The 12,857-nt window shown below is 42.0% G+C and overlaps 1 protein-coding gene across 1 annotated transcript in view; it reads right to left on the bottom strand.

Moving 5' to 3' along the window:
* Positions 1–1,242: 1,242 nt before the first annotated feature.
* THEMIS (thymocyte selection associated) overlaps positions 1,243–12,857 on the bottom strand; it is a 109,672-nt gene continuing 98,057 nt past the window's right edge. The window contains exon 6 of the mRNA XM_077289408.1: positions 1,243–3,264. Coding sequence (XP_077145523.1) covers positions 3,242–3,264 — 23 coding nt within the window. The 3' untranslated portion in view covers positions 1,243–3,241. The remainder of the gene's footprint in view (positions 3,265–12,857) is intronic.

Raw genomic sequence — 12,857 nt, 5'->3', positions numbered from 1 at the left:
CTATACCATCAATGGCAGTCCCAAAAATACCGCACCTTAACAAACATTCCATGCAGTGATGATCAAAGCCCCCACGCTGTCCAGGTAACTGTCACACATTCCTGCACACTGGAACAATGTACAGTGTGTAGCAGGGGATGCCAAGGTGCCTGAGGAGAGTCTGTGGGAGTTCAAACATTTCCTGAAGTTAGGAAAACCAAAAAAGGAAGAAACCAAAAATGAAACTCTGGGAGTGTATTGTATAGACTATTTCTGCTGCTTCACCTGCTCAAACGCTATGCTTTTTTTCTACTTTGCTACTTAAATTATTTTAATTATTTTTAAGTTGTGTATACAGTTAGGTCCATATATATTTGGACAGAGACAACATTTTTCTAATTTTGGTTATAGACATTACCACAATGAATTGTAAACAAATCAATTCAGATGCAGTTGAAGTTCAGACTTTCAGCTTTCATTTGAGGGTATCCACATTAAAATTGGATGAAGGGTTAAGGAGTTTCAGCTACTTAACATGTGCCACCCTGTTTTTAAAGGGACCAAAAGTAATTGGACAGATTCAATAATTTTAAATGAAATGTTCATTTTTAATACTTGGTTGAAAACCCTTTGTTGGCAATGACTGCCTGAAGTCTTGAACTCATGGACATCACCAGACGCTGTGTTTCCTCCTTTTTGATGCTCTGCCAGGCCTTCACTGCGGTGGTTTTCAGTTGCTGTTTGTTTGTGGGCCTTTCTGTCTGAAGTTTAGTCTTTAACAAGTGAAATGCATGCTCAATTGGGTTGAGATCAGGTGACTGACTTGGCCATTCAAGAATATTCCACTTCTTTGCTTTAATTAACTCCTGGGTTGCTTTGGCTTTATGTTTTGGGTCATTGTCCATCTGTAGTATGAAACGACGACCAATCAGTTTGGCTGCATTTGGCTGGATCTGAGCACACCGTATGTCTCTGAATACTTCAGAATTAATTCGGCTGCTTCTGTCCTGTGTGACATCATCAATAAACACTAGTGACACAGTGCAACTGGCAGCCATGCATGCCCAAGCCATCACACTGCCTCCGCCGTGTTTTACAGATGATGTGGTATGCTTTGGATCATGAGCTGTACCAAGCCTTCGCCATACTTTTCTCTTTCCATCATTCTGGTAGAGGTTGATCTTGGTTTCATCTGTCCAAAGAATGTTCTTCCAGAACTGTGCTGGCTTTTTTAGATGTTTTTTAGCAAAGTCCAGTCTAGCCTTTTTATTCTTGATGCTTATGAGTGGCTTGCACCGTGCAGTGAACCCTCTGTATTTACTTTCATGCAGTCTTCTCTTTATGGTAGATTTGGATATTGATGCGCCTACCTCCTGGAGAGTGTTCTTCACTTGGTTGGCTGTTGTGAAGGGGTTTCTCTTCACCATGGAGATTATTCTGCGATCATCCACCACTGTTGTCTTCCGTGGGCGCCCAGGTCTTTTTGCATTGTTGAGTTCACCAGTGCTTTCTTTCTTTCTCAGGATGTACCAAACTGTAGATTTTGCCACTCCTAATATTGTAGCAATTTCTCGGATGGGTTTTTTCTGTTTTCGCAGCTTAAGGATGGTTTGCTTCACCTGCATGGAGAGCTCCTTTGACCGCATGTTTACTTCACAGCAAAACCTTCCAAATGCAAGCACCACACCTCAAATCAGCTCCAGGCCTTTTATCTGCTTAATTAAGAATGACATAACGAAGGGATTGCCCACACCTGTCCATGAAATAGCCTTGGAGTCAATTGTCCAATTACTTTTGGTCCCTTTAAAAACAGGGTGGCACATGTTAAGTAGCTGAAACTCCTTAACCCTTCATCCAATTTTAATGTGGATACCCTCAAATGAAAGCTGAAAGTCTGAACTTCAACTGCATCTGAATTGTTTTGTTTAAAATTCATTGTGGTAATGTCCATAACCAAAATTAGAAAAATGTTGTCTCTGTTCAAATATATATGGACCTAACTGTATATAGGTCTGAACATTTAATAAGCACAAAGGACAGTAAAGGAGGTTTTCTAAACAATTTGTGCCTTATATTGGAATTGTATATTTAGAATTGTATACCCTTTACATAATAAATCTTGCCTTTTTTTCGGCCACTTCCTGAGCGTTTTTCCTATGGTTTTGGCAAGTGGAATTTTTCTATAGAGTCCATTTTACTATAATTTTGCTTTTATTTTTTCTCTCCATTGAATAATAAGGGAACCGCTAACATTGTTATTAAAGGAAAACCATGGCAGAACGCTCTATAAGACATCCGGGCATTGTTTGAGCTTTCCCATTGATTTGTATTGTAAAGCACAGAGCATCTTTTAAGCAGAAAACACCTGAAATGGTAAGGTCAAATTTTTTAACTGCTTTGTGTTTTTTAGAAACCTGAAGCAGTTAAAAGACATCCAAAAGCGTAAACATATGCACAGAAAGTCCTTGTCAGGGCTTGTGCAGACAACCATATTTTCAGATCGCACTCGACCATGCAAGTCAATGAGTCAATAGAGAACATTGGACTGCTCTCAGATAACTAACGGAATGAAGAAGATGGAGACATTTTTTTTCCATCATCTCATATGAGAAAATCGGATCACAGTGTGATCATACTCTGATCAGAGTGTGATTAGCATAATTTACCCATTTCTCTTGGATGAGAGAAAATACACTGGTGTGACCTGAGCCTTACATAAAATGCATATGTTCATTCTTTCGAGAGTTTTCTAAATGTTTTTTCAGGCAATTTCTGCGGTTGAAACCTGCCTGAAATAAACGTTTTGTGGATATACCCTTAAAGAGGTTTACCATATTGTAAAAATATCTGGGGTTATATATATTTTTTTCTAGCAACTTTATTGAGAGTTTGACATTTATGCGGAAACTAGTGCAGGAGTGACAAATAATAGGAACTTTGACGTTTTCTCTAACTTCCTATTTAGTATCGAAAGTTCATTTTTAAGTGTCAGATTGAAATATTAATAGTTCAAACAGTTCAATTAATAGCATTACTACAAAATTCATGCTTACAAAACCACCGTTGCTGACAATGGGTACATCATTACGTATCAATATTTAATACTATAAGTAATTTATTAAAAGCAGATGAGAAGAGACATACATTATATATATGTACAGATGGCACAACCTATAGCTCTATCAAGATAACGATATATTTTCAATGCCCCTCCGCTGGCAAAGATCCAGTTGCAATATCTGCTTTCCATCAGAAAGTTGTTTCAATGTTGCTCTGAAACTTTATCTGAAAGAGAAATGATAAATGAAAAATGATTAAAGTTTCCTTGTGCAATTATTGGTGATGACAAGACTGGTACATGGAGAATTGTGGACTAATCACTTTCAATTTACTAAGACATCTATTCAGAAAAGCCCTTTTTAATCTGTGCATTGACTTGTCATGGAGGATTCTAAAGTAATAGCAGCACATAGCGCAATATAAAGCCTATACACCATTAGATCTAAACGATTGACGTCTGTGCGTAATTACAAGATTATACTGAGGAAGTAAAGCACTCACAACAATGATTTAATACAGTAATGCTTGGTGCGTGTGATCTTTTTTGTCATGAATGGCTTGTTTTTCAATCAGCATTTCAACCTAAATATAAAATATGCAAATTCACCATTAAACAATAGTCTGTTTTCTGTTTAATCAAAATACGTAAGAAATTTTGTGCTGCTTTTTTTAATAGGCCATTATAATGATTGGAAATTGGCTTTTATGATGCAGATTTACAAATATTCTGCACATTTATAGTTTTTTGATATTTGATGCCTCCAAATTTTAGAGGACTATGTGGGGGCCATTATATTGTTTGGAGGGCTATGTGGGGGTCAATTATATTGCGTGGAGGGCTATATAGAGGCCAGTAAACTATTTGGAGGGTTATAAGGGGGCATTCTACATTTGGTGGGCATGTGATGGCGGCCTTATACTGTTTAGAGGACTAGTGGGACCCATTATACTTTGTGAGAGCCATTCTACTGTGGGGGGTTGTGTGGGGCCACGATACTTTGTGGATGGGTGGGCATTATATTGTATGGAAGTCAATTATACTGTATGGAAGGCTCTTATACTGGAGGGCTGTGTGGGGGCATCATATTGTGAGGAAGGCTGTGTCTGGGCCATCATACTGCATGCAGATTGTGGGGGACAACATACCATGTGTAGGAAACTATGCAGGCCATTATATGGTGTTGACGTTAATGTGGTGATATCATACTTTGCAGGAGAGGTTTACTGTAAGGTCACCACACTGTGTGTGTAGTGCACTGTGCATGAATCCACTGTGGGGTATCAATCTGTATGTTGGATGACACTTGTTGGCGTCATACTTTTTGGGAGCCATGAAAAGGGTATCTTGAGTAGGAACACGAAGGGGCTTCAATAGGAGCAAAATTACTTTTTGGGGGGGAGCCTAATTATGACTTCTGCTATGTGGCCTCATGATTTCTATGTTTAAATGATGTATATAAAGTGATTTTACTTTACTGAAGATCTGAGATGGTAAGTTGTACTTCATTCCCCAGATAAAAATCTGCCTCTGTACAAACATGTTATATTATGCTACAATACACAAATCAATCACATCACCTGTAATTTCCCCAGGGATATTTATTTCCTATGCATAAACCTATGTGGTAATTGCTGTTACTGTGATAATCCGATTTGCTTATTAAGTGCATGCATCTTACGACTTAGGATGTTATGAGTTGCATCGTAAATGTGACGAGCATTTCAGCTCTGTACAAAGTTTTAGTACTAATTAACAAATTCCATCTATTCTTAGGTAGCGCTGAATTATCTTGTGCAGACAGGAATTTAATCAGATTCACATTAATTAATTTGATGTGTTTTTATTTGCGCAATCACAAATTATCCTTAACAGTGAAGTCCAAGGTCTGCACTTTTCAGACCCTGCTTCTCATCAATCATGGAAAAAAGGATCATTTTAGAATGAAAAGTTCATTTCTAATGAAAATAAAACCATTTACCGTAATTAATTATGGGATTATAGAAAATATTATAATCCATTAAACAAAACAATTCAAAAGTTCCAAAGAAGAAAATATGAAGGAAGACGTCAATAAATGTAGGATTTCACTAGTGGATTACATTTATGAAAGTGGAAACAAGTATTAAAGCACCAGAACGGCAGATGATTGCCATAATTTGTTTTTACGTCAGAACATTTCACCATGGGCATGTAACCCAGTGGGTATCCCATATCTCGACATGGTAATTGAACTTTCCTCCTGATATTACTAGGTGCAGCACGGTTTATGATCATAGCCAGAGGACTACAGATGTGTTTGCCCTTACCTTCCTATAAAATGGATTAAAAACTCCAATTTCTCAAAAAACAATAAAATATGACAACATATTCACAAAACAATCTGCAATTCAAATCACTAACACTGATGGCTCCACATACACATATAGTGTCGACATCTTGTGACAGAATTTTACAAGATCAAGGGTTTTATCTTTAGCTGGTAACTGTGCACCACACATCTTGGGGTATGGTTAGACAATCAAAAAGGTATGAAAGGACACAACTGAAAATCAGTAATGTTTACTTAGCTTAGAGATATTGTTAATAGTGTTGATCGAATAGCTTCAGATAAGAACTTATCCGAATAGGTATAGCACTTACTGAATAGCTGCCTCGCTAAGGCTACTTTCACACTAGCATTTTTGGCTGCACGTCACAATGCGTCGTTTAGGAGAAAAAACGCATCCTGCAAAGTTGTCTGCAGGATGCGTTTTTTCCCCATAGACTAACATTACCGACGCATTGCGACGCAGTGCCACACGTCGCAACCGTCGTGTTCTGGAGCACCGCCGCCACAAAAAAAGTTACATGTAACTTTTTTTGTGCGTCAGGACCGCCATTTTCGACCGCGCATGCGCGTCCGAAACTCCGCCCCTTCCTCCCCAGACCTTACAATGAAGCAGCGGAAGCGTCTTAAGACTGCTTCCGCTGCCAATGTCGGGCATTTTCTTCACAGTATGCGTCGGTACGTCGGGCCGACGCAGCGCGACGGCCCCGCACTGATGCTAGTGTGAAAGCACCCTAACCTCGATACCTGGAGCGCTCTCAATAATCAGCTGTTTGCCACTGCAACTGCATGTGTCGGGCTGTGTGACAGTCACATCACATGTATGGAGAGCCTGTTTGTTGGGCTGTCCATTCATGTGTTTGGGCTCTCCATTCATGTTTGTTGGACTGTCCATTCATGTCACAACTGTGACACATGCAGCTGCGGTGCCAAGCAGCTGATTATCGGGAGCACTCCAGGTATGCGGGTTACCGAGGCAGCTATTCGGAAAGCACTATAGCTATTAGCATAAGCACTTATCTGAAGCTATTCGATCAACACTAATTGTTAACCCTAATCTAACCTTTTGTAGAAAAAATATCTGTAACCTATTTCATTTCTATGAACAACATTTTCTTACAAATTTGTCCCAAGTGTTCACTGTTATAGTAAAGTTTGCTTCCACTGCGGTGGTCCTGTAATACATGCAGCAAAACTTGAATTAAAACCGATTTGTCTCATTTGGTTCCAAAAAGACCATAAGTATGTCTAAAAGCTGCATAACTTGTGCTCTAATAGATATCATTTTACATAATGATGCATGGGGTCTGTCAGTTGTGCTAAAACTGATGCCTTAGGGCAAAGATGTCAAACTCAAACACACAGAGGGCCAAAATGAAAAACTTGGACAAAGTCAGGGACAGTATACAGTATAATGGGCCTACACAGTCCTCGATACAGAATAAGGAAGCCCACATTTTGCATATTTACTAAAAAAGAAAAACTGAACTATCACATGGTCATAAGTATTCAGACCCTTTGCTCAGACACTTAGATTTAAGTCACATGCTGTACATTTCCTTGTGATCCTCCTTGAGATGGTTCTACTCCTTCATTGGAGTCCAGCTGTATTTAATTAAACTAACAGGAATTGATTTGCAAAGGCACACACCTGTCTATTTAAGACCTCACAGCTCACAGTGCATGTCAGACCAAATGAAAATCATGAAGTCAAACGAACTGGCCAAGGAGCTCAGAGACAGAATTGTGGCAAGGCACAGATCTGGCCAAGATTACAAAAGAATTTCTGCAGTACTCAATGTTCCTATGAGCACATTGGCCTCCAAAATCCTTAAGTGGAAGAAGTTTGGGACCAACAGAAGTCTCCCTAGACCTTGCCATCCAGCCAAACTCAGCAATCGTGGGAGAAGAGCCTTGGTGAGAGAGGTAAAGAAGAGCTCCAAAATCACCATGGCTGAGCTCCAGAGATGCAGTAGGGAGATGGGAGAAAGTTCCACAAAGTCAACTATCACTGCAGACCTCCACTAGTTGGGCTTTTATGGCAGAGTGGCCCGATGGAAGCCTCTCCTCAGTGCAAGACATATGAAAGCCTTCATAGAGTTTGCTAAAAAACACATGAAGGACTCACAGACTATGAAAAATAACATTCTCTGCTCGGATGAGACTAAGATAGACCATTTTGGTGATAATTTTAAGCGGTATGTGTGGTGAAAACCAGGCACTGCTCATCACCTGTCCAATAAAATCCCAACAGTGAAACATGGTGGTGGCAGCACTATGTTATGGGGGTGTTTTGCAGTTGCAGTGACAGGATGACTGGTTGCCATTGAAGGAAACATAACTGCGGCCAAGTACAGAGGTATCCTGGATGAAAATCTCTTCCAGAGTGCTTTGAACCCCAGACTTGGCCAAAGGTTCACCTTCCAACAAGACAATGACCCTAAGCACACAACTAAAATAACAAAGGAGTGGCTTCAGAACAACTCTGTGACCATTCTTGACTGGCCCAGCCATAGCCCTGACCTAAACCCCATTGAGCATCTCTGGAGAGACCTGAAAATGGCTGTCCACCAACGTTCACCATCCAATCTGACGGAACTGGAGAGGATCTGCAAGGAAGAATGGCAGAGGATCCCCAAATCCAGGTGTGAAATACTTGTTGCATCATTCCCAAGAAGACTCATGGCTTTACTAGCTCAAAAGGGTGATTCTACTTAATCCTGAGCAAAGGATCTGAATACATACAACATTTGATATTTCAGTTTTTTTAATAAATTTGCAAACATTTTTCCATTTCTGTTTTTTTCAGTCAAGATGGGGTGGAGTGTACATTAATAAGAAAAAATGAACTTTTTTGAATTTAGCAAATGGCTGCAATGAAACAAAGTGAAAAATTTAAAGGGGAATGAATACTTTCTGCACCCACTGTATAGACAATCGAAACGGCGCTATGGGCAGCAATGGGGATGCACAAACATGAAAGGACAATGGAAAAGTAATCTGGGGAATGGGCGGGCCACTCCATAGCTTCAATGCCTTCATCTTGCAGGAACTGCTGACACACTCCAGCCACATGAGGTCTGGCATTGTCCTGCATTAGGAGGAACCCAGGGCCAACCGCACCAGCATATGGTATCGCAAGGAGTCTGAGGATCTCAACTCGGTACCTAATGGCAGTCAGGCTACCTCTGATGAGCACATGGAGAACTGTGCGGTCCCCCAAAGAAATGCCACCCCACACCATTACTGACCCACTGCCAAACCGTTCATGCTGAAGGATGTTGCAGGCAACAGATTGCTCTCCATGGCGTGTCCAGACTCTGTCACTTCTGTCACATGTGCTCAGTGTGAACCTGCTTTCATCTGTGAAGAGAACAGGGCGCCAGTGGCGAATTTGCCAATCCTGGTGTTCTGTGGCAAATGCCAAGCGTCCTGCACGGTGTTGAGCACAACTCCTCATGGAGTAGGTTTCTAACTGTTTGTGCAGATGCATGCACATTTGTGGCCTGCTGGAGGTCATTTTGCAGGGCTCTGGCAGTGCTCCTCCTGTCCCTCCTTGCACAAAGGCTGAGGTAGCGGTCCTGCTGCTGGGTTGTTCCACTCCTACGGCCTCCTCCACATCTCCTGGTGTACTGGCCTGTCTCCTGGTAGCGCCTCCAGCCTCTGGACACCACGCTGACAGACACAGCAAATCTTCTTGCCATAGCTCGCATTGATGTGACATCCTGGATGAGCTGCACTACCTGAGCCACTTGTGTGGATTGTAGAGCCCGTCTCATGCTAACACGAGTGTGAAAGCACAACCAAGTTTCAAAAGTGACCAAAATATCAGCCAAAAAGCATTGGAACTGAGATGTGGTCTGTGGTCCCCACCTGCAGAACCACTCCTTTATTGAGTGTGTCTTGACAATTGCCAATAATTTCCATCTGTTGTCTATTCCATTGGCACAACAGCATGTGAAAATGATTGTCAAACAGTGTTGCTTCCTAAGTGGACAGTTTGATTTCACAGAAGTTTGATTTACTTGGAGTTATAATCTGTTGTTTGTGTTCCCTTTATTTTTTTGAGCAGTGTATATGTGTGTCACTGACATCTATATATATACACTCACCGGCCACTTTATTAGGTACACCATGCTAGTAACGGGTTGGACCCCCTTTTGCCTTCAGAACTGCCTCAATTCTTCGTGGCATAGATTCAACAAGGTGCTGGAAGCATTCCTCAGAGATTTTGGTCCATATTGACATTATGGCATCACACAGTTGCCGCAGATTTGTCGGCTGCACATCCCAAAGATGCTCCATACAAGGCAGGATGGATCCATGCTTTCATGTTGTTTACGTCAAATTCTGACCCTACCATCCGAATGTCGCAGCAGAAATCGAGACTCATCAGACCAAGCAACGTTTTTTCAATCTTCTACTGTCCAATTTCGATGAGCTTGTACAAATTGTAGCCTCAGTTTCCTGTTCTTAGCTGAAAGGAGTGGTACCCGGTGTGGTCTTCTGCTGCTGTAGCCCATCTGCCTCAAAGTTCGATGCACTGTGCGTTCAGAGATGCTCTTAGGCCTACCTTGGTTGTAACGGGTGGCGATTTGAGTCACTGTTGCCTTTCTATCAGCTCGAACCAGTCTGCCCATTCTCCTCTGACCTCTGGCATCAACAAGGCATTTCCGCCCACAGAACTGCCGCTCACTGGATTTTTTTTCTTTTTCGGACCATTCTCTGTAAACCCTAGAGATGGTTGTGCGTGAAAATCACAGTAGATCAGCAGTTTCTGAAATACTCAGACCAGCCCTTCTGGCACCAACAACCATGCCACGTTCAAAGGCACTCAAATCACCTTTCTTCCCCATACTGATGCTCGGTTTGAACTGCAGGAGATTGTCTTGACCATGTCTACATGCCTAAATGCACTGAGTTGCCGCCATGTGATTGGCTGATTAGAAATTAAGTGTTAACAAGAAGTTGGACAGGTGTACCTAATAAAGTGGCCAGTGAGTGTATGTATTTTATGTGTACATATCTATTCTATATTTTCTATTTTAACCTGTCAGTGTGATTTTACTGAACGCAGCACATTAATTACTGGTATTTATTCTTTAACCGAATGTTACTGACTTTTTCCGATTTTAAGAAAAATGCTTGTGCTACCGATCAAGAATTCGAATGTACCATATTTGTGCCGAATTTGTGTTTGCCGATCTTTTTCCAAACATATTCATTCATCTCTATTCCATAGCAAGAAAATAGGCAAAAAGAGGTAGTGATTTGCCCAGAGGTAGAACTCGGTCAACTGTTCCACAGAGCCCCCTCCACTCGGCTAGATAACAGGCCAAGGGTGTGTTTTTATTCTGTATGGCAGTTTTTCTCTGGAAGTCTTTCAGATAAAACAACTGTAATTTGCAGCATCTGCCAAACAAAGCTAAGAAGAGGCAAGAACACTGCTAGCCTGAGCACCACCAGCATGCAAACTCACGTGGCAGCCAAGCACCCCAGTAGGTTGGTAGAATGCCTAGGTACTAAATCTGTGTCCGAGGGTGAAACCACTGCCCCTTCCCCTGTGTTATGGCCTTCCCAGTCTGCTGACCATGAATCAGGCACTGATGCCTCCTGCCCACAACCAGCGGTTGCACACACACATCAGTCAGCAAACACGTCCACTTCATTGTCCCAGAGGAGTGTTCAGTTGTCCCTGCACCTGACATTTACTAGAAAGCAGAAATATCCAGAAATATCCAGCCACCCACATCCACATCCAAACACTAAACACCAACATTGTCAGGTTGCTAACCTTGGAAATGTTGCCATTTTGACTTTTAGGAACTGAGTCTTTCCCCAACATTTTGGTGGTGGTAGCCCCATGGTACTTGATTTCCAGCAGACACTATTTCTCATGGTGTGCTCTTGCCAACGGAGTCACAGGGAAGGTCCACCTAACCTGCGGCGGCTACCAACTGCTCTCTAATATTGATGCCAATAACACAGACTAAGTTAAGATAGTTTGTGTTATTGGCAACCATATTAGAGAGCAGTTGGTAGTGGCCACACCAAGCTAATACTTATCAATACTCACTACTGCGGGAGATATGGAGTTACTATATTGTGAGCATAGCAAAAAAAAGGGCTTAAATCCCTTTGTCCCCTCATACACACTAACTGTCGTATCTTTTAATCTTATTCTTTAATAGTCCATTAAAAGTTAATTTTTAACTGTCTTTAGTAGGGTTGAGCGACTTTTATTTTTTATAGGATCGGGTTGGGTTTCACGAAACCCGACTTTCTCAAAAGTCGGGTCGAGTGAAATCGGCCGATCCTATAAAAAAGTCGGGGTCGGGGTCGGCCGAAACACGAAACCCAATGCAGTGCAATGGGATACTATGGTTCCCAGGGTCTGAAGGAGAGGAAACTCTCCTTCAGGCCCTGGGATCCATATTTAAGTGTAAAATAAAGAATTAAAATAAAAAATATTGATATACTCACCCCCTGACGCACCCTGGTAGTAATTGGCATCTTCCATTCCTAAGAATGGCGCTTGAAAGACCTTTCGATGACGTCACGGCTTGTGATTGGTCGCGGCGGCCCAGGTGACCGCTCAGCGACCAATCACAAGCCGTGACGTAATTCTCATGTCCTAAATTCCTAGAATGAGGAATTTAGGACCTGAGAGAATTACGTCACGGCTTGTGATTGGTCGCTGAGCGGTCACGTGGGCCGCTGTGACCAATAACAAGCCGTGACGTCATCGAAAGGTCTTTCAAGCGCCATTCTTAGGAACGGAAGATGCCGGTTACCAGCGGCGATGTCCAGGCTGCGTCGGAGAGGTGAGTATATCAATATTTTTTATTTTAATTCTTTATTTTACACTTAAATGTGGATTCCGATACCGATTTCCGATATCGCAAACATATCGGAACTCGGTATCGGAATTCCGATACCAGATTCAGAAGATCGCCGACCTCATGGCCGACCCCACACAGGGGTCGGGTCGGGTTTCATGAAACCCGACTTTGCCAAAAGTCGGCGACTTCTGAAAATGGCTGACCCATTTCGCTCAACCCTAGTCTTTAGTTAGGGACCAGGTGTCTTCATTGGTAAAGCGAGGACCACATAATGACATGGCAGTGGACATGGTGGTGGTGGCGGGCAAAGCCCTAAATTTAAAAGGGCATGTTTGAAATAGCATTGTAAACGGATGGGGAATATGTATTCCACTATCTGGCTAACTATTTGGCATGAGGGAGGGACCTCCCGAAAGTAGGAGTGAGAGCTCTCCCAAATGTATGATATAGGGACAACTGAAACTTTAACTCATGTTTCACTGCACCGGCTGTCATCAAGGGCCTCATAATGACATGGCGTTGGACAGGGTGGTGGTGGTGGGCAAAGCCCAAAATTCAAATGGGCATGTTTTATCTGCCATTGTAAAGGGATGGGGAATATGTATTCCACTATCTTGCAAACTATTTGGCATGAGGGAGGGTCCTCCCA

The sequence above is a fragment of the Ranitomeya variabilis genome, chromosome 2 (assembly GCF_051348905.1).
Source record: "Ranitomeya variabilis isolate aRanVar5 chromosome 2, aRanVar5.hap1, whole genome shotgun sequence".
In the NCBI taxonomy this organism is placed as follows: Eukaryota; Metazoa; Chordata; class Amphibia; order Anura; family Dendrobatidae; genus Ranitomeya; species Ranitomeya variabilis.
The sequence above is the reverse complement of the archived record's forward strand: the minus strand, read 5'-3'. Positions and strand labels throughout refer to the sequence as shown.